General features: G+C 40.6%; 1 protein-coding gene across 2 annotated transcripts in view; it reads left to right on the top strand.

Annotated features, from left to right (window-relative positions):
- TNFRSF11B (TNF receptor superfamily member 11b) overlaps positions 1-22,167 on the top strand; it is a 70,404-nt gene extending 48,237 nt beyond the window's left edge. Inside the window, exons 1-5 of one of the 2 annotated variants that reach the window (XM_021387336.1) lie at positions 4,256-4,580; positions 13,751-14,120; positions 18,985-19,179; positions 19,633-19,857; positions 20,993-22,167. In XM_021387336.1, the coding sequence (XP_021243011.1) occupies positions 4,551-4,580; positions 13,751-14,120; positions 18,985-19,179; positions 19,633-19,857; positions 20,993-21,381 (1,209 nt within the window). In that variant the 5' untranslated portion in view covers positions 4,256-4,550 and the 3' untranslated portion in view covers positions 21,382-22,167. Of the gene's footprint in view, positions 1-4,255; positions 4,581-13,750; positions 14,121-18,984; positions 19,180-19,632; positions 19,858-20,992 lie in introns of those variants that run through there. The other variant, XM_021387337.1, reaches the window with a different exon arrangement.

Below are 24,217 nucleotides of genomic sequence, written 5' to 3'. Positions count from 1 at the left end.
AATTCACAAATCTAGATCAGTGACGTGGCATGAATCCACTTTGAATGGGAAACAGAGCATGCAATGTTAACTGCAAGCTAAAGGTGACCACAGAGGTAACCAGCACTCTTGAGATTCGCAAGCTGGCTTAATTCACTAGATAGGCAAGCCCAGAATGGCAAAAAATAGGTACCCTTCTTTACTCTGAAGTTGGATGAGATTTTTGTACTTAGATCTTTATGTGACTATATGTACATTCTAATGTACATGTGACTAATTTTTCAGTTCCTCCATTGCAACATTCAAATCCTATAATGCAAATCAAAATGTATTTTGACAGGACGAGGTCTGTCTTCCTTCTCTGAATACATACTTTGACAAATGAGCTTTTCCTTTCGGCATGTTAACACCTTGTATCTGGCTCAGATTTATAATAGGAGCTAAGATCTCAATGAAAAAAAAAAAGGCAGAATCATTTACAAAATAAAACAAGCCACAGTTAAAACAAAGATAACCACCTAGGTATAAGTTTTCTTTTGAGAACGTTATGAACTAAATACCTTTTCTCTTCCTTTCGTCTGTGTTGGCACAGTCTTTTCCCCAGGCTCCTGAGTTACATGAGAGAACATGGATGAGGAAATATCTGAAGGGGTGCTTCACCTACTTTAGCAAAATCTGAAGCATGTTTTCCTGTTACCTACACCACTTTATTACCTGCACCTATACCACTGCAGATTATCAGGTTTCTCTAAGCCTCCATTTTCCAAGTTTTCCCACGATAGTTCAGATCATCAGCTCTTACAATTTAAAGAGGGAGATTAATTTCTAAGGGACTGCTGTAACAGCATGGTAGAATGCCAGATTGTTTCCTTCTTGCAGCTACTAATATGTTTGCTTTCAGAGGCAATCGATCTTCTTGAGATCCCTCTTCCCCTTGGTTTGACAGAAATCTGTTAATGACGAAGCTCTGAGTGTTCTCTAAATGCAATGTGTGGTGAACTCTTGAGTCTCAAGCCTGAAGCCACAGTCTTCCCACTGTTTGTTGCTTGGGCTCAGTAAACATCATACTGATATACTGAGATGACTAAGCTATGCAGCGTTCACCTGGCAGCACCAACTCACTGGTTTGGACTTGTGAGTTTTTCCAGATAGCAGACTGGCTTAAAGAGCAAAGCCATTTATAGACCTGGTGATTATAATGATGCATGGGAATAAAAATAGATTTATAACAATCATAACATCCAGGACAGCATTACAAATAGTGAGGATAAAAAACAGGGAAAGACAAATACATGTCTGGAAATATGACTACTACTGAATCAATAAGCTGATGTCTTACCAAAAGCACATCATTACAGATTGAGAGCAGAATGGTATCAGCAACTTTCAGTCTGCCCAATAACAGCAGTCATTTTTCTCCAGCTTTGTGTATGATATAAGTTGCAGTGAACCATTTATGTTGACCAGAGAGCTGTTTCTCCATCACTGTTAACTAATGATTTTTAAAACAAACTACTCATATTCCTGTAACATGGAACATACTATGTAATGCCTATAGTCACTATATTAAATATGTCCGTAAAAAGAAGAATTCTTGATATTTAAGTTCCTTTTCTTATTACATCTTGTCAACTGTGTTATGGAGAATGAATAATTAAAGGAAGTTAATAATAATTCCGGGCCGTGTCCCTTCCCTGCTGTACGGCATATAGTCACAAACGTGGTTCTTTTAAACACTGCTGAGAACAACTTGGTTGTAGCATGGACAAGTGTTTATTACAGGGTTTGCTGCCTCGTCCTATGATTCTGTGCTCTGCAAAGCACATCTTAGCTAATTCCCAAAGGCAAAGTGGCAACACTGTAAAGCACTTGTGAAAACATTCAAACTGCAGTTTAAACCTTGTTAAAGCATAGTTCTTCTCTGGAAAGTGACACTAAAAATGGCATTGTGGGATTCTGTATTTATTGTCTATTTGTGATTTTCAGATCAAACATGCTAAGTACAGCTATATAGTTCCCTCGTACCATTCACAGCCAGCTCCACAGATCCCAGTGGGATCAGAAAGCTGAAACGTTCATATTCATGTATTTTAAGATGATGGTCTCCTTAGCATCTGTACAAACCCGCTGTCCTCACTGAAACAGGAACACTTCAGCTCCCTTCCATTAAGGTGAATGAGCTCAAGGAAGACTTGTCTTATTCTCATTAACCTGTGCTTCATCCCCCCCCCCCCAACCCTCCCACTGTGTATGTGTTTTTTCATGCCGGTCAACAAATCTAACTCTGAATGCAAATATACAAAAAAGCAGAATTGTTGAAGATGCCACTTCTTAATGATAGCCACACTTTGAGATAAACTATTTGACTGCCTTTTTAATTTTTTCAGTTCTTTCACTGCATAAGAAAATTTGGATCTCTAAGAATTTCTTATATGAACAATATTCCCTATAAACATTAACCAGCAGAAGCACAGGCTTATGAGCTACATTTTTATTTCTCAAAAGATCTAGCTGTTGTGTATTTATGGCTGGCACCAGCAATGAGATAACAAGCCTAACTTAAAGCACACTGAAACTTGCTTACACTGTTTGATTAAGTATGGGAGCTTGTGATGGATTTGCTGCTTTTGCTTCTCTTGTATCTGAGTGGGGAGCAACTGGCACCACCTACCCCCCAGGGTCAGAAGTTGACGCTAGTGCTAGGTGTTGCCAGTCAGAAGGCTACATTATTGTGTCCCAGCTCTTGACAACAACATTAATTTGGCTTAAATAACTTCTGCTGATGAAGCTGGTGTAGCATTCTTTGTAACGCTTTAAGTTGGCCCCTATATGGAAAATACTGTACTCAGCATAGCTACTTGTACATGGTCAAAGATGGACATTTAGAAAATGGTCCTTTTCTTCACACCATGAAGAAAATGTCAGGGTAGATCCAGACTATCAGCCCTGCTGTCTCTTTATCTAGGCAGCATGTCCACTAATATACCTAAGAGTAGATATCAAAGTACTAGAAGTCTCTGAAAAGGTTACAAGAACAGTTAGAACATCCATTCAGGTAATGAAGTGGTAACAGCTACCTGACAGATGCCAGCAATATGCCTCTGGGTAGCTGGATTTTCATGCCAATTTTCACATTGCCTCTTATAAAGAACTCATCACTAATTCAAGTGTCTTGAATTTTTATCATGTTGATGAGTATAATCAGCATCTGTTTCAGTCTCAGGTTATGCTTGATGGGTGTTCAAACCATTACAGATGTATAAGGAGGAATGTGCTGGGATGTCCTTGAAGACTATGGCTTCCTGCCTGACATAGCTGGATTTTGTAAAACAATGCGCAGGCTTTTTCCACCTCCTTCTTGCCAATCCCACACAGCCTCGTGACTCAGAGGGGCAAAACTGCACAATTCAGAGGCAATGTGGGCCCCAGATTTCAAATGCTTGAGAGCTGGAATATCCAGAGCTGAGGTTTTGGTCTGGCCTGCGAAAAAGGGCAGAAAACCATCTGCGAAAACTGGATGCACGTCTAGGTTTGGCTTTTACCCCAGGATCCCACAGCATCTGAAATATGGATGATAATCACTTGCTGGGTATCTGCAGGTTAGGAAAAGGAATACTTTGTTCAGACCTCTGAGGACAAAGTCACACTCTGGCTTCACAGTCTGGGGCACTGGCCTAGAGAAGGTCAGAGCCCCCACAGAGCTCCAGGCTGGTACCCAACGGCCTACCAAGGAAAAGGGATGCAAAATCATCAGTGTTTGATCTGCATTGCTTTAGAAAAAAAAAATGCTCTTTTCTAATTAAAAGCACCACATGGCACGGGGAAGAAGGAAGAAGCACGGGGCCCTTTGCCCAGCGGGGAGCATGGGCACTTGGCCAGGGCAGCAGGGCCGCTGCTGGCGTTCCCACATCAGCAGGGAAGGGAAACCAGCAGGGTTTATCCTTCCCCTCCACCTCCCCCTTCCCGACCTTTGTTTCCCAGCCAGCCCCGCTCCTGGAAATCCCTGGGCAACCAGGCAGAAAGGAGCCTGCAGGCTCGGTGGGGAAATGGCAGCCCTGGGTGAGCTCCAGGCTCCCTGTGGGGGCTGGCTGTGGGGCCGTGGGGCTGCAGCTCACCCGCTGGCAGTGACTTCTGAACACGTCCCCTATGAGCCTGACTGCTGAGACATGTTGTCCTGGAAGTGTGTCTCCCCACCAAGCCAGCTGCATAGGGGAGAGGAGGGGGGGAAAGACAGACAGACAGACAGAGCCCAATTAAACCCTCCCCTGGCCAGCCCCTGACACTCCCTCCTGCATTTTCCAGTCTGTGGTTACAGCGCTCAAAGAGTTCCATTAAATCATCAGATTTTACAGGTTCCTTAAAAAAAAAAAAAAAAAAGGGAGAGAGAGAGAAAAGTTTGGTCATAGTAGGGAATGAGTGATCAAAGCTGAGCCAAAGCTTCCTGTTACACCGGGACTATATATATACCGTGTCTTTAATGTTGGGGGATGTCAGCAGGCTGCTAGGAGGCTGGAGCACTGGCTAACTCTGCCTGATTTCCCAGCGCGCTGAGGTTTCTTCCACCAACCACAATGAACAAGTTCCTGTGCTGCACGCTTGTGGTAAGTCCCTTCAGAGAGGTAGATAGGGTTTGAGATGGATCGCAGCTTCAGAGATGAGGCTGAAAAGACACAGGGCTTTTCCTTTGTATTTTTGTCGGTGTTCTGCTTTGTTTTTGTTTGTTTTCTTTTCTTTTGCCTTTTCTCCGTTTTCCTGGTGAACCCTTTTTGTTTAATGACACTGGGCTTTCCTGGTGAGGTTTGGAGTGACATGGATGTGTCTTGCGTTAGGATGGAAGCGCAGATTTTGATCCCTTTCTTAAGGTAGTGGCATGATTTACTTTTGTTTTGCCTTCTTTCTTATCTTCCTCTCACCTTTTGTAAGGCTTCATTGTACTGTACTAATATAAAATACTGTATGTAGGAATGAGTTTTAGAAACAGAACGCTGGGATGTTTGTATTTGATTTACAGAAGCTCCATCTCTGCCTGTCTGTGTAATTGTTCCTACAGTGGCACAAGGCAGTGTCTCACATACTGGTCTGGCTTTCTTTCCCTGAAAAACCACTGTGGACTCCAGAAAGAAGCACAGGCATGTGTGCTTATTTGGCTTAGAAAATTTGGCTTCATGTGCAAGAAAAGGATGAATTGGGAGCTGTGTCTGTAGCTTTCACAGAAAAAAAATTATGTTATTAAATCCGGTAAATTGCCTTATTTAATAAGTTTTTGTTTACTTGTTGATTTACAAAGATACTTCCAGATGCAAATTTAGAGATGTTAGCAGTGCAATAAATCTTTCAAAAGGCCATTTGATCTGTTTAGCTGTGTGCAATTTTATATGACGCCAGTTTAATTAAAACCTGCATACAGACAGATACTGTGTAACATCTGCTTGGAGACTATTCACGTTTTGGATAAGAAAACATATAAATAAAAGTATTTTTAGAAGTACTTTTCAGAGTAGGATGTTGTGTGTGTCTGTGCAGTAACTTGTTTCTCGTGTTTTAGTGAGTACAGCGACATGAATGTTGTGGTAGAACATTAGAACTGAGTTCCAGTTATTCTGAAGGCTCTTTATAAATGCACCAAGATTTCCAGGATCTGATGAGTAATGCATGTTTATTACTTTCTGTAGGACTTTCTGAAAGAGGTTTTTGAGAAACAAACCAAAGTAATTCACAGTGCAAGGGAAGCAAAAATTTTCAGGCTCGTGGTTGGCAAGCTGAAATGCAGGACAACTTTTTCATCCAAGGTGTAACATTGTGCCTTCTTTGTCTATGAGGAAGCACAGAAGTCTAATTCGGAAATTTTGGCAGGAAGCACGGAAATCTAATTTGGAAATTTTGGCTTCTTATCTGTAGTTGCCATAATGTACTCACATCAACATTTTGATTACGTTTACACTTAAATGTAATGTGCCTATTCATGTTCTTTCATAAATTCGTAGTTTTTGGTGAAGTTCAGGATAACCCTTGGCAGTGGAGTCTCTGAGCTGAAATACATCACAATGACAGCAGTGCATACCAGAGAGCTTCATCATTCAACTCTTTTTTGCTTTCTATTTAAAAGCAATTTATTTCATCTTATTGTGAAGTTTAAGTGCTGTTGGACATGCTGTAGCTCTGAGAATAGTTTGAGTACCTTTTCTGTAAGAAAACTTGTAGGAAGCACAACAGCAGCTCAAAGTTGTGTGTGTTTGGCGTACGCACCTTAGTTCTGGAGTCACCGTCGCTAAAAAGGATGGTTTGGACATGATGTACTTTCAGCCTTGGCCTGAAAGTTTCAGCAAGGAGACCTACTGTGGTAATGCATGCATGTACGTGTTGGTTGCTGGAACACTAAAACTGCTTACAAACAGACAAGCCTTATGAAATAGGCTGAATTGAAAGAAATTCCCCAGAGCTGGATCTTGTTACTTGTCACGTAACTATCTTGACCCTTAAACTTGACCTTTCTCTATTTTGGTTCTCTGGGCACATGTGACATGCTTTTTCTGGCCTGCCTGTTGGGTTTGCTGTGTGTAGGCAGCAGTGGCTTTGCAGCCCGCGAGGGTAGGAGTTATCTTTCTGTCTGACTTTCCTTCTGTCTTTCTGTCTGTCTGCCTGCATGTGTGTTGGTTAAAAATAAAGCACCAAAGTTACCAGAAGAATTTTAAAAGTTGTTGTCAGAATTTAAATTAGACACACTTATCTAATCTCACAGAAACTTTAATTTTGCTCCTTTTGTAGTTAACTTTCATACTAGTAGATTTACTATGCTGATGATCTTCCTGGAGGAAAAACACCTGTTTGCACACAGTATCAGCCATACTGTTTTTCTAGCTAACGGATGTTATCGATTCTGTTTGGTGCGGCCTGTAGTCGTGTTGGTATCATCCCAGATTTGGGTTAGCTCCAGGTCTTGCTGTCACTCTGATGAATTATGTTCCAAAATAGGATTTATGGCTAAGATACCTCTTTTGGTGAGTAGCTGGTTAGTCTTTCCTACTTTCTCCCAACGCAATCTTCAAGGAAATTGCAACTCTCATAAATGAAGACACATAGCTGCTCTTCAGTTGAACATCATTTCCTACCATTGGAAATGAAACAATTGTTTAGACCCCAAAATTGCTTTGTGAATGACAACGAATTGCATCATGAAATCTCTACAAGATTTGAATTGCTAACATCAAATTCCCAGATGAGAGAAAGAAAGGAAGATAGTAGGTGATATACACAGTTTTTAATACAGACAGCTCAAGAGAGTCGCTGGTTACATTTCTTAAATAAAACAGTGACCACCAGTCTCCAGAGCATCTTCTATACAAAAGTAGGTCCTCCTGTAACATGCAAAGTGAATGGATTGCATTAAAACAGCTGGCAGAATGATGGGACAGCTTTATAAGCAGACCTGAAACCAGCGAAAATAACTCTGTTTTAGCTTTTGTTGTGTACCTGGTGCTAAACCGTGCTCTGCTGAAAAGTATTTTCTCTGGGCTGTGCTAAGACAGCCTGCTAATTATGAGCTAAACAGATACACATATTTGTCACCCCAAGTAATTTACTCTTGGTGATTGCATGGGCTCCCACCTAAAACAGAGAGGTGATGAGGATGAGATATTTCCCAGCTGGCCAGATGGACATGGCTCTTTTTTTCCTAGATGAGAAAAAATTTAACAGTGGCCATTTGCATTAGATGGCCATGGATCAGACCCAGCATGAGGTATCTTGTACTGGATCTGCAGAGGTCTTTTCCTACCTTAATGATCCTATGATTCTATAAGCTATTGGTTAGGTGAACTTCTTTAATGCTATTCAGTGCCATATTTTGCCAGTAGGATTTCCCCGGGGTCTGTGCATGATTTCAGTGGGGCATTCTGCCTAAGGACAGAGGGCCTCTGCCCTAGCTTTGTGCCAATACCTTGTGTGAAAAGCAAAGTAGGAGAGCTGTGAGGTTTGACTTTCAACCCAGTGCAAACACTAGGAGCAATCTGACAAATGCCTTGAACAATTATTTATCAAGCAGGAAAATATGCTGCAGAATAGTTGTGGAATGCAAAACAGAAACAGATTTATCTTTCTCAGAAAATTAAACATTCTCCTTTGGTCTACAACCCCAAACCACAATACCAAGCTACATAATAATATTTTCATATGTTGAAAAACCTCTTTCTTTTCCTTCACAAAGCAGTGATTTAAGGGGATGATGCTTGAAAGATTATTGCTTTATGGGCTTTGTCTTCCAATGCATTTTAATTCAACAAGGAAAGGCAAGCAGCTCTTTGCATTACATTTAAAGATGAAAGAAAAGGGTGTGTACTGTTTTCATACCCTTTTTTTTCAGAAGCGTCTTTGAAGGGCTCAAAGAAATGGACTGCACAGGCCTTTTATGTGGGGATTGATTGTTTTGTATATGCTGACTAAAGATAGTATGGAAAAATATTGCTTTAGGCCTAATGTATTGAGTGACAGAATCACAGAAATACTTTTTAGCCTTGAGTAACTCATTTTGGCTAAAACAGTGTAAGTAGCAATACATAACCCAGAACTATTAGAATATTTTAAAACATGAGTCCAATTTTGATATCATCCTCTAAGCTAAAGACTCCAATATGGTTATCAGCAAGCTCTGCCTACAGTTGTCTCAGTATATACCTGCATGACACTAATTTACACCAGGATTGTATTTTGGTATTTATGGTTCGTCCCAACTGCTCGCATGGAGATGGCCATCCTAAGAGGTGCTCAGGATTTGCCTTATGAAGGAGGACTGAGTTTTTCAGTCCTTTCAGGACTGGGCTCATGGTGCCCAGCTGAGATGAACTTCACCCAATAGGTTGATAGATGTAGTAAATGATACTAGATTTTTTTTCTGTTGATTTAGCAATAATTTTGTTACTGATTGCACTTCATATCTGCAGAACAAAATAAATGAATAAACTGGGGATTGTTTTCTTAAACTGAACCTTGCATTTTGCTAGCATAGGAAAATTCTTTGCAATTCAGGACCTTCTGAATCAATCTAACAGTTAATTTGTTGAGATGAACAAGATACTGAGTGTTAGGATAGAAAGGATATGCTTATGTTTTAAAAGTGAAAGAGACTGCCTGTGTCTATTGCGTCCATCCCTCAGCTCTTCAGGAAACCAAGCAGCTTTCAGAAATGCATCAACAGCTATACTTAGACTACTTGGGTTTCTTGCACCTGTTTCTTGGTAAAAGGCTGTTCCTGGATTTCCTCTGATAAGAGAATCCCTTTTCCATTTGCCAACGTTATCCTTTAACTGAGAAAATTCTTCTCTTTCCCTGCATTCACTGTCTGTACTGAATTCATAGGTACTGTTTTAACTTGCCAAGCTACTCAACAGTTAAGATCTTCTTAATGGCAATGCTCTCCATTTCCTTCTCATCTTTCTAAGATTTCTTTTTGTCTGCATTAACCTCTCCTAAACAAGAATGTACAGAATCTTATGCAATGTACTGAATGACAGATCCTTAATTCTAGCCAAGTGCATCTTTGATAGACTCCAGCTTCAGTTTCTTCAGAGTTTGAAAGGTAAACTGAGGCCAGACTTCCAGTTTCTTACTTCTTTCAAGCTGGAACATGCTGCCTTCTCCAACTAGTGCAAACAGGTCAGTAAGAGCATGATTTTGGGAGAAATCTTACTTTCAGTGCAGTTCTCAGGAAGATTAACAGTTCAGGATTAGGAAGTTTTGATCACCACATTTACATGTGCTCCAGCAGTGCTGTTTCTTTACTGCAGAGATTCAGGAGTTTAGTACTTAGTGTGTCTTTATGTATGGACACCTAGTTCAATCAGAGGCTTTACATGACGGAGGATTTGCTACCACCTTGTTCTTAGCATGGCTTAGGAGGAGAAATGGCAGGAATGACATAAATACGTTTCATTAGCATTTTAATTTGGTCTGGGAACATGCTTTTGAATGGCCTCTCCTGATCATCCTGATTTGCTATATTTCAGTTTGCACAGCAGAGCATCCGTAGAGTGCACAAGGTGAGTTTACAAAAATAACCCGGATTGATGAAAGTAAATCCAGAGATGGACTCGAGAGACACAGCAGATGCCTAAAGTTAGTCCCAAACAACCCCCACCAAACTGTGCTTCATGTGGATGTCAGGTGTTCAGCACCATCTGTTCTGCACCACAAATCTGCTATAACAGGTGACTCAGCTTGTTAATGTAAGCACAACTGGGGGGATGTTCTTCAGCGTGTCTTATGCTAGGGGACAGGACAATTTAGTGAAGTTCCCCTCTGACTTACTCTGTGAGCTGAGGGACAGGAAGCTTTTTATTCTGTTTGTGCCAGGTCGCTGCTTGGTTTAGGTTCAAGGATAACTTCTGATTTTCAGGTTTTATACTGATACCCAGAACAGTCACGTGTGCTAGCTGCTCTCTGTTTGCATAGAAGACAATCTTCTGTTATCTAAGCATTTTTATGGGATCTATAGCAGTTCTATGAAGAAGGATGATATTGGGGATTGGAGTCTCAAAATGTACTTAAGAACATACTAATGGCTGTACTGGGTCTGAGAAAAAAATAATCCAAGAAAAATCCCTAAAATACCCTATATGCTGTCTACAGCAAGGTTTGATACATAGGGGAGATGTAAGAGAAAGGGGAGATGTAAGAGAAATACAGTGATATTTTTCCAAAACACTCTTCCAGACTCAAGCGATTTGTGGTTTGGGATTTCCTGATTAAGAGGTGATGTTTGTGTTGAATTGCCCTTTATTTGAATGTTCCTTCTTTACTATGTCCTGCTGAATTTTGCACCCAAGTGCTTATGGTGTCTTGTGGCAATGAATTACACAGGTCACTGTACTGACAGAATTGTAAACGTCAAACATGAATAGTGGTGTGTAATACAGCTCTGTGTTGAAAATGATGTATGAAATGTTTTGGTAAAATACTGAGATACTAATTGTATTTATAGCTTTGGTTTGACTGAAAGATCTGTAGCCATAATTATTTATGAAATAAAAGTTTCTGCATACATATGGTTCAGGCTATGATCAACAGATTATTGCAGCTATATAACTTGTGTTTCTGGATAGACAAGTGTGATGGGCTTTTCTGTTAAAAAGATGAACAAAAAATGAAATGCAAAGACCAACAGTCTTGGTGACACTGATATATCAATCCTATTAGCATGTTTATTTGTTACGCTCATTTAGATTAATAGCATTTTGCTTGGCAGCTATTTGTACTTCCAAAGTTAAGTTTAGCATAGTCTCACACACATATTGTTGGGGTTTTTTTGATCCTCTCAGTCTGGACCTTTAAAGCGAAATACTTTTTTTAACCAAATGATACTGTAAAGAAAACCTGAATCAATTCCTCTCTGCAGCTGTGTTGAATTGACTTGCTTCACATGGCAGTGGGCTCTTCAGGAAGGGAGTGCCTCCATTTTTCCCCACAAAACGCCGTGTTCTTATACCATGATTAATGAAACTGAATTATTTTAACCCAGAAATCATCCCCTGCAGCTAATCCTCTCACTTGCTTCTTATCTGTGATTTCCAATGTAATTTGTCAAGTAAGAAAAATACACACATTGTTGTCGTTCCTACTCCTGCTTGTTACCAAGGGAGTTGATCAGCCTTGAAATGGTCCATCTAACCATTCGGTGCCTGAAAATGTGTGAGCAAAAACAGAAGAGGCATGACCTGCATGTCTGGTTGCTGTCCCTGATCATTTTCACAGTGTCACATTTTCATCTGTGTTTGGTATTGTCTTGGGTTTCCACACATATCTGCACAAAATATGGGTTTATTCTTGTCTTAGTGGCATTTGTGCTTTGTTTTTCAGACAGTTGTGTTCTGCAAATGGAGTGCCTTGGACTCTGTGGGATGCTATAGTATCTATTACCAAATAAAAACCATTGAATAAAACTTGGCTGTTCGCATCAACAATTGATGTGTTTATCAAGACTTCCTTATTACTAGTGGAATAGACGTAGATTTACCAAGGGTGGGTGCATTTTTCATAAATGGAAAGCCATTCACATTCAAAAAATGTGCTGCACCCTCTTGTTAAACAGATTGCATGAAACAGATCTAGTCATTTAAGAAAAATGAGCTGTACATCATCAGCAAACTTCAGTGAGCAATAAGAAGTTTCTTATAATGGAAGAGACTGTACATTGAAACTGCCAGAAGAAAAGTGGATTCTACAAGTGTAAAGAAAAAAAACCAAAACAACAGACAGAAGAGACAAGTTACTGGGCTTAGTCAAGAGTGGCCAGAAGCTGTGGGGAAAATCCATACTTTGTGCGTTTCATTCTTTAGCCCATCTAGGTACAGCTGCGTAAAAATTGGATTCAAAGACAACACAGGAATGCAGTTAAGAATATTTTTGAATTCCTAATTTAGGCACCTAATTTTACTTGGTACAAATTCAGTGACTCTTGTTTGTGCAAGTCATTATCCTTTCCAGCCTCAGTGTCCTGTAGAAGTGCCATTCTGTGGCAGAAGTGAGGCCCGTACTTATAACCCCTTTAGAAAATCTAGAATCTGAATGAATAGGAAGAGTTAATTCCACATACACTTTGAGGATATCTACATTGGAAAAGAGGAAAATATGTTCTTGAAATTGAATTTGCAAATCTATATTAACTAACTAGGCCAAAAATAGCAGCAAAGACCTTCAAAGCTAGATCTTTAATTTGAACAGATACATAGAAAGATTTCTTCATTCAAAGCCAGTTTGCTGCATGATTCTAAAATGTATGAGTTTTCAAAGGGAAGCAGTGTGTATGTCAGGGTTCTCAGTGTGGAGAGCAAGCTACTGGCAAACCCTTTGGGGCTGTGCTTAGGGAAGTAAACAAGAGAGACCTTTTTTTGGTAGGCTGGTGGGATCACGTAACCAAAATTTTAGTGACGAGACCACAATGATGTGATATCAAGACTGTCTCTACAGAAGGGCAGGGCCGCCTCAGACCATTAGGTCCTGAATTGCACCAGAAAAACAGACTTGGAGGAAGCAGAAGGGCTTCTGGCCAGAACTGGACCAGGTCCTTGAATGGTGTAAAGTACTTCCTGCCTGTGCTTTTAGATAGGAAGTGGGAGCATTAGCCAGAGCGGTTCTGGTTTGTATGATTAAGTCCTTATCACGCCTTTAATAAATCCTAGCATTCTCTACCCCTGTCTGAAGCTACCTCATCCTACTGACGGGGACTGCCATGTTGTGCCCCCAGAGCTGCTGCATTTCAGTTCAAGATTAAATGGAAGGCAATAAAAATCACTTATATTGTTCTAGCCGGGTACCATCTTTTAAAGGTATCTGCGCTACTGGTGTCAGATTTGTTTGCTCAGGTGCTTGCCATTTCTTTTGTGTTTGAAGTGATTAATACTCAGGAACACAAGAGTGCATAATCCCCACCTTGCTGTGCATTGAATGTGGTGCCAATGGAGCTGACAGGCCAGATCTGCAGGTGCCAAGAGGCAAAAGGTCATTACCCAGTGATATTAGAAGAGTATAAGCGGGAGAAGAACAGCTCAGTGTGAATAAGAAATTACTTATGTCAGGAAGATTTGCTGGGTAAGACCCTAAATTTTTCACATTCTAAAACGGATGTGGGAGACGCCAGAAGCTGGCTAATGTTTTATAAATTTCTAACACAGACATATTTTTGAAGGTGGTTAGGCTCATAAACTCATCAAAATGTAGGTTTGTATGTGACTGTGGTGCTCACTGAACTGAAGCAAGCAATGTTTTCTTTTCCTGTGGGTAGCTCTTGGACATCTCGGTCAAGTGGAGCATCCAGGACATCTCTCCCCCCAAGTATCTCCATTACGACCCGGGGACATCTCGTCAGGTGATGTGCAACCAGTGCCCTCCTGGGAGCTACGTAAAGCAGCACTGTACGGCTGCCAGCCCGACCGTGTGTGCCCCATGCCCAGATCAGTACTACGCCGAAGACTGGAACAGCAACGATGAATGCCAGTACTGCAGTGCTGTTTGCAAAGAGCTCCAGTACGTCAAGCAGGAGTGCACAAGCACGCAGGACCGCATCTGTGAGTGCGTTGAAGGCCGGTACCTGGAGCTGGAGTTTTGCTTGAAGCACACAGAGTGCCCTCCGGGGTTCGGCGTCACACAGCCAGGTATGTGCCACTTGTCAGGAAGCACAGAGTGAATTAGCGCTCTGCGATACATGGAAGCTCATGGTGCTTGCAGGATTAGGAGCCAGGCTTGTCCTGATGAAGTTACAGGACAGTAAATTGCAAAGGTAGTTGAACCTTTTCAAGGTTCAACCCTAGGCTGCCGCATTTGAACTGTAGCCAAAGGAACGTTTCTCAGTGGAATACCCCACTCCTCTAACTTAATGGCAGTAACTTAATGGCAGCAGCAAACATAGCAAATTGCACTCTAATGAGAAACATGATGGATTGCCTCTTTTAAAGGAACATTATCTGTAATGCGGTATTTGTGTGTGTGATAAATAATAATGTTTTTCATTGTGAAATCTGCTGTTTCAAGCAACTGTGTATCTTAACAAACACCACGACCACTAAGTGTGTGACACCAACTGTATAATTATAACAATATTAATATAGCTCTAGCAGCACAGCAATATGTGGTAATAATTAATTACTAGCATCCTAAGTGGAACTCTTAGGGAAACGGTTACTATTATCATACAAACAACCCTTTTTTTGTCAAGCAGGCTGGCACTGCACAGTATGTCTGGTGGGGATAGAAGGTGAAGCAGTGCTTTCCAGTGGAGTGTATTCTTCATTTGAGACAGCATGAATTGTTAAACCAGTAATAAGCTCTTCTCTGTAAACAAAATACATTATTTATCATTTGGCAAGTGTCATGGCCCAGTTTAGCTCCAATATTTAATACAGCTTGAAAGAATTGTAAACTGTCATTGTACTGGAGACTGGTGACTGCCCAGAGATGAGCACTGAGGAAGGGAATACGTAAAATCAAAGCATCTCCTATAAAAACCTGTAGACAGCCAGTCTCCAGCACTACAGAGTGACTGCCCTAGTTGTTACATACACAAAGTGAGAAACACAAGGACTGGCTGTAAATTTAGAGACATGCTGAATGATAGTTTAGGAGTCCTCTCACTGGTTATGAATATTACACTGGAGAACAAGTCTGGTGTAAGGAGCAGTGTCACTGATCACTATTCCCTGAGTAATTGGCTGAGCTCTCTACCCTTATCCCACATCTGCTCTTGCCACCGTTAAGTATTTCTATGCAGTACCACTGGCAGCGGCCACATTTCCATAATATAAACCTTCATTAACCTATATCCTTACACCTAGTGGCTTGGGTTAATGAGGTTCTATCACACCTTGACAGCAAGTTAAAAGGGGACAGAAACAAAATTCTCAGAAAGCCCACCCAGGAGACAGATAGAACCCTACAAACACAGTGAAACCATCATGGACAGATTTGAATCCCGCAGTTCATAATGAAACAAACTTTGGAAGAAGATAAATTGTTGAATCATGTAATTTATTGGAAAGCTGGTTTCCAAAAGCCCTTCAGAATAAATGAGCTAAACCTAAGCAGACCTCAAACAAGGAATGAAAACACTGTAAAAATTAATTGCGTCTTCCTGTGTCAATAGTCAGGTTTTGAGATGAGACATCAGCTAGGAATTTAGTAAGCATGGACCACATTGTCTTCCCATTTTCTGCTATATGATACTGTTGAGCTTTGTACTGACATAAATTCAGATGAAATAAAACCTGAATATAGAAAAATACACTCCAGCTGCCACACAGGGCGATGGTGTGGTTCAGAGCCTAGTTCAAAGTGTCAAGCTTAGAAGTGAAATCCGATTGTTGCCCAACTGATGGTAGCTAGGCAGATCACTTTACTTTGGTAGTCCCCATTTCTACATGTGCATTAAGGTTTTGTTCCTTGCTGCTGCAATCAGCCCTGTGTGTGGCAGAGCCTTCCAAAGCAGTTCACTGGGAATCAGGACTTCTGCCAGGCTGTTATCTCCCTGCTGTGCCGCCGTTTCCTGCAGGAGTGGGGGATTCCAGTCACACTGGAGGGAGCGGCAGAAGGGCAGCTGTGATGCGGCCCTGAACAAGAGCAGCCAGATAAGCAGTGAAGAAGAAGCTGGGAAGGCGGGGGGATTACTTTGTGCTCAGCGACGGAGTGCCCATTTATTTCCCTCTTGTGCTGCTAAGGTTACAAGGGAACTTCTGAAGTGACCAGCTTACCGTTCGCAGGGACTCTCCTCTCTTCCTCTTCCTCACTGGTGAAACACAGGGTGTCTGTAGGGGGGGAAATTGCTAAAATTTCAGACTTCTCAGAAAAACTAATTGCTGCTTGCTCAGGTGCAAGTGTTGGCCAGAGTTTTGTATGATCTGGAGCCTCAAGCAGTGTGTTGGGGAAGCAAACGCCAGGGCAGCTGCGCATGCAGTCATACGCAGCCCCTCCTCTGTTGGCTGCAGAAATTTGAGGGTTTGGGGAGTTGACAATATGTAGGGCCTCTGATTTCCAGGTGCGCAGCAGCTAAAATTTTCCCTTTTGTTTTCACCTAATGTCTGATGGAAGAAGTGCTAGATCGTAGAATCCTTAGAGTTGGAAGGGGCCTTTAAGGGTCATCTAGTCAAGCTCCCCTGCAATGAACAGGGACATGCACAGCTAGAACAGGTTGCCTGGGGCCTGATCCAGCCTCGCCTTGAAAGTCTCTGGGGATGGGGCATCAACCACATCTCTGGGCAACCTGTACCAGTGCCTCACCACCCTCACTGTAAAAGACTTTTTCCTTATATAACCTAAATCTACCCTCTTTAAGCTTGAAGTCATTTGCCGTTGTTCTATCACAGCAGACTCTGCTAAAGAGTCTGTCCCCTTCTTTCCTGTAGCTCCCCTTTAGATACTGAAAGGCCACTATCAGGTCACCTCGCAGCCTTCCCTTCTTCAGGCTGAACAGCCCCAGCTCACTCAGCCTGTCCTCATAGGGGAGGTATTCCATCCCTTGGGTCATTTTTGTGGCCCTCCTCTGGATGCGCTCCAACAGGTCTATGTCAGATTGGGTGTATGCAAATACTATTATTTATTTCACGGCTAGCTGAAAACTCAAGACTCTTTTCTCTGAGGAAATATCCCAAATAAATAAAATTTACTTCAAAACTAGTGCTGTAATAAGCATCCATATGTAAATACTACCAAAATACACTAGATGGAGGCACTTTCATATTCAAATAAAGTTTCTAATTATTTGCAAATAATTTTAAGCATGTGCTTATGTCCATGTTCAATAATGCAATATTATATAGTAGAGCTTAGGCACTTGCTTAAGTGATGGCTGAATAATTGTGAATTAAGACTGAATATAAAGCATTTATTGGTGCTATTATTTCTTACTGATATTAGTCTGAAAGTATTATTTCAAAATACATACATTAATTTTTTTCCTCTGTGTCAACGTGATGGAATATTGTTCTATTGTTATATCATCTATTTAATTCTGAAATATCATAGAATCATAGAGTGGCTTGGGCTGGAAAGGACCTCAAAGCCCACCCAGTTGCAACCCCCTGCCATGGGCAGGGCTGCCACCCACCAGCTCAGGCTGCCCAGGGCCCCATCCAACCTCACCTTGGTGCCTCCAGGAATGGGGCACCCACAGCTTCTCTGGGCAGCCTGTGCCAGTGCCTCACCATCCTCTGAGTGAAGAATTTTTTCCTGGCATCTAATCTGAATCACCCCCCTTTTAGTTTAAAACTGTTCCCCCTTGTCCTACCACTATCTACCCAAATAAAAACTTCATTTACCTCCTGTTTATAAGCTCCTTTAAGTATTGGAAGGCCACAATAAGATCTCCCCGAAGCCCTCTCCAAGCTAAATGAGCCCAACTCTTTCAGCCTTTCTTCGCAGGAGAGGTGCTCCAGCCCAGTGATTATCTTCTTGGCCCTCCTCTGGACCCACTCTAACAGCTCCACATCCTTCCCATGCTGGGGGCCCCAGATCTAGATACAGTACTTCCAATGGGGCCTCACGAGGGCAGAGCAGAGGACAATCACCTCTCTCTCCCTGCTGCCTCCACTTTTCAGATGCAGCCCAGGATACTGTTGGCCTTCTGGGCTGCAAGCGCACGCTGCTGGCTCATGTTAAGTTTTTCATCCACCAGAACTCTGCAGGTCTGCTCTCAGTGAGTTCTTCTCCCAGTCTGTAGACATATCTGGGATTTCCCTGACTCAGAGTGCAACATCTTTCACTTGGCCTTGTCAGACCTCATGAGGTCCACTTTTTGAGCTTGTTCAAGCCCCTTTAGATGTCATCCTTTCCTTTGGTCATATCAACTACACCACTCAGCTTGGTGTCGTCAGCAAATTTGCTGAGGGTATAACTATGTCTTCTAAAGCACCATGTAACTATATATGTATGTGTATTAAATGTTTTTCATTTATTGGATGGTACTTTGAGTATTTTCTTCAAGCCAAGGAAAAAATTCAAAATGTTGGTGAAATTATGTTTCCCTGTATGATTTTATACTTCAGAAGTGGAAATTCTTATCAGAAGGTCTTGAGTTGATATTTAGTTGAGTTATTTTTGGCTAGAGCTAAAGTAATCCGTTTGCATAAGGTTCTCTGCAGATATTACAGAGTACAGTTTAGCAGAGTGTCTTGTGCCATTTAATTATTTTACATGGTATTAGTAAGGATGAAAGATGAAGGTCAGACATCGGATAATATCTAAAGAGACTCAAGTAATTAGTGACTTAAAAATCCTTACAGGAGTTGATAACAAGTGCATCTAAGAGTTCTCTTTATTCTATTACTCTAGCAGGAGCATCATTCTCTGAAAGAATTATTTGTTTTTAAAACTTAAAGTGTTTTTTCCCCCATAATATGATTCCTTCATAGAATAAAAATACAAAAATCAGAAGCAATCACAATTTTAGAAAGAATGTATATTTTATTTTCTTTTTTTTAAAACCAGTTGAGCTTGTATGCAATTAAGTACACTCTTCTCCTGTTTCCACAGGTACTCCTGAGAGTGACACTGTATGTAAGAGATGTCCAGAGGGATTTTTCTCCAATGAAACATCATCCAAAGCAGTCTGTCAAAAGCACACAAACTGTAGTGCTCTGGGTTTCAAAATAGCATTAAAAGGAAATGCAGTTCGTGACAACATCTGTCAGGAAAATACAGATACTTCTCCTCAGAAATGTGGAATAGGTGTGTATCATATTAAACAAAAGTACTCTGAAAACATACCTTTAACTGTCATTAAAATGAAAATATCAGCATTTGTGATAAAAATAACTAGCCATTTGCCTGATACGGTGGTGGCTAGAGTAGAGTCTTAATTCTTTCAGGTCAGACTAAATGGGACTCAAGCACAGAGAGCACCAACTCTCAAGACCACCTCCTAGTTTTAGTGGTTTTTAACTATCTTGCCGTATTATCCTTGCTGCATGCTATGTAGTTCAAAGATAAGCAGGGCAACAGAGATAACACTGATGGACATACTATTTTGCTCTGAGCACCCTGATCTAGTTGTAGATGTTCGTTGCAGTGGAGGTGGACTAGGTGAGCTTTAAGGCTCTCTTCCAACTCAAACGATTCTATGATTCTATTTTTCAGAGAAAGAGAAAATGTTCTTCTGTCTCACAAAAAATTCTGTTTCAGATGTAACCCTGTGTGAAGAGGCGATGTTTAGGTTTGCTGTTCCTACTCATCTCACACCTGACTGGCTGAACACGCTCGCAGACAGTTTGCCTGGGACAAAGCTCAGCACAGAAAATATCGAACGGATTAAACAAAGGCACAGTTCACAAGAGCAGACCTTCCAGCTTTTGAAATTATGGAAGCAGCAAAACAAGGAACAGGATACGGTCAAGAAGATTATTCAAGGTACCTTATATTGTTAGCACTTCTATTGAGAGAAACCTAATTGGCATTTTAAAAATTGCTTGGGATCAAACTCTTCCTTCTTCAAATATGCCCTGAGGAGGCCCCTCAGGGCTTAGCAGAAATTTATTGATGCAGTGAAGCTGAGGGGAAGCAGGTAGGAAACTTTCCTGATCAGCTCAGAGGATTGACTGCTTTGCAGACTTGTCGGCCCTTGGGAGTGTGTGTGGTGTCACAGCCCATATTCCCTTTTGAGGCTGTACAACATATGAAGAATTTTGATTAGATGGGGGAAAGCATTTCCCACTGTTACATCTGGGCCGTCACTGCCATGGTTAGAGGGAGTAGGATGTATGCATTTGAGAGTGCAATTTTTTATTATTAAATGGAGATTGACATCTTGAATCAGGATGTCTATACACGGAATGGGGACGCATGGGAATAAGGAATACACAGACGTGCTTTCTCCTCTGTTTCCCTTCTGGTACCTATTTGTCATGCCAGCTGACTGCTTTGTTTGTGCTGAATCTGCCAAGACAGGTGTCAAAGTTGAAGCAGTGCCACAATGTTAACACGGGGGTTGTATGAAAGTTAAGCTAACTCTTTTTGTGTAAGCCGCCATCAACAACCACCACATTTGAGTGACCTTTTGTCTACGAGGAATAGATTTGAAAAATGCTACAGAAATGTTTTTTTGCCTCTCCTTTTAAATATTTATGGCTATGTCAGATTGTGAAGTGTCTAGAACACTTCAAAACATAAAATGACTATTTTAGCAAAGCTTGCCTAAATATTTCTGAAGAAGAATAATTTTTTCATTCACTGGAACCAAATATTAGAGGTCCTGTCATGTACACAGAACATTGTACAAGATAGATGAAACAGGCTTACCGAAATAAATACTTGCTAGTAACTTTGTATGTAATTTGGAGCTGTTTGTATTTGCAAAGTTAATTACATTCTTAAGTTCTTTTCAAAACTGGAGCTAAAAAGAACGAGTATTGCTGTGAGAACTACTTGAAATTAAAAAAAAAATTGAGGAGGAATATTCATCTTGATATTTTGGAAGCTTTTTTGCAGGTCATTGTAAAGTTATCATGCATTGTACTTATGTCTCTTTTCTTTTTGCTTTCTATAGATATTGATCTTTGTGAAAATAGTGTCTTAAAGCATCTTGGCCAACCAAATCTCACCTTTGAACATCTCAACACACTGATGGCAAGTTTGCCAGGCAAGAAAGTGGGAAAGGAAGATATCGAGCGCACAATGAAACTCTGTCAACACGCGGAACAAGTTCTAAAGCTTCTCAATCTGTGGAGAATAAAGAATGGAGACCAAGACACCATTAAAGGTTTAATGTATGGACTGAAGCACTTGAAAACATACCACTTTCCAAAAAGAATCATCCAAAGTCTGAAGAAAGTCATTAAATTTCTTCACAGATTTACAATGTATAGACTATACCAGAAACTCTTTTTAGAAATGGTAGGGAATCAGCTTAAATCCGTGAAAGTAAGATGTGTCTAATTCTAGATATTTTTCATTCTCCACTGACACTTTTTCCCTAATTACTGCCAGCAGTAATTAAACTGGAACGTTGTTTCCCTACATTATCTCTTTCTATTTATAGAAATGCCAGACTGGAATAGCTCTAAGTCTTTTGCAGTGTTCTTGGAGGTTTTTTATTGTGTTGTTTGTTTGTTCACTTGGTTGGTTTGTTGTTGTTGTTGTTGTTGTTCTTAATCACTTTTGTAAAAGCTATTAACCTGTTGATAACACTAAGAGCCTGATTCTGCATTTTTGCACATTCAGAGTTGAAAAGCCCCACTATAGTCACTAGAGGAGAAAAGAATGCTGGACCAGGCTCTAATGCAGTATTCGCTATTTATATTCTTCGAGATATAAACGTTTTTGTTGTATATATTTATTAAGTTAAATGGAAATTGTATGAGACTGAATTTGGGGAAGAGAAATGAAAAGCACACTGTATATTTTCTAGTTAAACAAAAATGATCCCGTATATTTTTCTGGCAAAATTTTGTAGCATGCTCTAAAAAAAATCTTTATTTCTTTACATTTGGTATTTAAAGAAGTATTATTACTTAGTTTTATTTGTATAACTTGTGTTATCTTTGGGTAGGGATGTTTTAATTTATCCAATGATTTTAACTCAAATGTGGTGAAAATATAAGTGACCTGAATATTTAAATATTCTGTGAGGAAGTGAATGTATCGTATTTAAGAAGCTGGATTTTTACATAGAGTTTCATAATCTTATTTTATAAAACAATTAAATTTTTCAGATTACTTTTTGACTGATGTTTTACTCCTGGCTCTGAAGTAGGAACTACTTACAAAGACATTCCGTGCGGATTTCAGTGCTTATCTTGGGCTTGGCTCTCCACTGCTCTATGCCTGGTCTAGTAGTTAATATGTGAGCCAAGTGAGTATTGACCAGCACTGGATTTTCATGGCTACTGTACAGGTGTAAGAGAATGTACAAAGTATTAGAGTATCCAAGTTCAGTGGGCACGGGTGGATGCGATGCAGCCGGTTACAGCCCAGCATCACTCTTGGCCTGGCGTCATTCTTGGAGAGCTCACAACCTTTGCCCTGACCACAGCTTGTAATTTCATGGAGGAAAGATGATGCACTGACCCTACCGAGCTTGGAAAGCCTCACATATTGCCACTATGTTTAAAGGAAGGGAGCAAAGAGAGGTCACATATAAAAAAAATTTCACTTACTTTTGCCCTCAGCTGCAGAATGAGACACCTGCAGAGAGATGAGCAACTAAAAATGGGAGCAGAGAGTATATGAATGTTGTTATTAAAAGCTCGAATAGTTTTAAGGACTTCTGATGATTCACAGTGGAAGCCAAAGGCTTTGGTGGCTGCAGAAAGAGACTGCTCTGTTTCTTTATTCAGTCTACACAAACGGAGCTTAGGTATTTAACATATTCCTTTCCCTTGTGTAAAAGAAGGATAAGCCATTAACCTTGAGTGACAAATATTCCAGTACAGCAGATGATAGGATTTTAAGCAAAGAATGAGGAAGACAGCCCTGTAGAAGTGATAGGTTCACATCAAAAGGGTTCTCTTACTGAGAGCGCAAATGAGATATATTGCCTTAAAATACTTGGGTTTCATATTTCTCTGAATTTTCACATCACTTTTGGGATCCAAGTGTAAGTATTCAGTAATAAACTGTCTTTATACTTCACATGCTGTATATCAGCATCTTATTTATCAGTGTAGCTGAAAAATGTTGTTAAACACACAGAAAAAATCCTATGTTTGCCTTGGTTCATTTGAAACCAGTTACATACTTTTACAACAGAAACAGTTGGATACTTACATAAACATATAACTAAACAGGTTGGAAGATGATAATAGCGGAGTCTCAAATTAGAAAACAGAGCTCATGTTTCTCCAGGATTCTTCCAGGTGTGGAAGCTTGGGATGTAGGTATAAAAACAGAATCCTCATCCTGCTGCCAGCGCCATTAGGGTGCTGCAGCACAATGGAGAGGAATGCTACACACCTCTTACAAACATTTCCATCTTGATCCTTTCTACATTAGATCTATCTAATACAAGAATTTAGCAGTTCATAGTGTGACTACAGTATCAAGAAGCAATGTGGTTAAAAATGTTATTGGAATTAATAGAGCTAAAAGGCCAGTGGACAACACAGTTGCTTCACGCTCAATACTTGATACATTTTTACTTTTTTAATGAATGCATGTAAATGATAATATTGCAAGTAATTATGTATAACTCATTATAAATAACATTGTAAATATTTGTGGACCTTTGTGATTAACAGTACTGCAGAAGATGCTCAGAGACACTGAATATGAGTAAGTCATGCTGTAGCTGCCTTATGCAATACTTCAATACAGCATAGCCTGTACTAGTTTTCCTTTGAAACTTCAGTGTTAAACTATTACCTGTGCCTTTTAAAATAAGATTTTTGTTTTTCCAAACATAAAGGTGCATTCTTAATGAATTACGCCTTTTAAAGCTGATTCAGCTAACCAGGTGCCTGCACTCAGGTAGGCGCTTCTCAGCCAGCTATGCCTCATTTATCAATTCAGCTTCACTCAGCTGGAAGGAATCAAACACCTGACACGGTGAGCAGACGATGCTTTAACTGTATTCCCTTCCCCAGAGAGCCTCCATCCCAAAATAGCCAAGACAAACAAAACTGAGACCCAAGATAATGAGGGAGAGATGAGGCAAACAGAAAGTGGGAGGGCAGCCTGGAAAAAAATGTGGGTTTGGGGGGTGGTTTGTTTTCAAGGAAGGTTGCAGAAGGAAAGAGGAGGTGTGAGATGGGGAACGAGGGAGACTTGAGGGATG

Source organism: Numida meleagris, chromosome 2 (genome assembly GCF_002078875.1).
Source record: "Numida meleagris isolate 19003 breed g44 Domestic line chromosome 2, NumMel1.0, whole genome shotgun sequence".
NCBI classification, from domain to species: domain Eukaryota; kingdom Metazoa; phylum Chordata; class Aves; order Galliformes; family Numididae; genus Numida; species Numida meleagris.
Note: the sequence above shows the minus strand (reverse complement) of the source record. Positions and strands in the feature narration are given on the sequence as shown.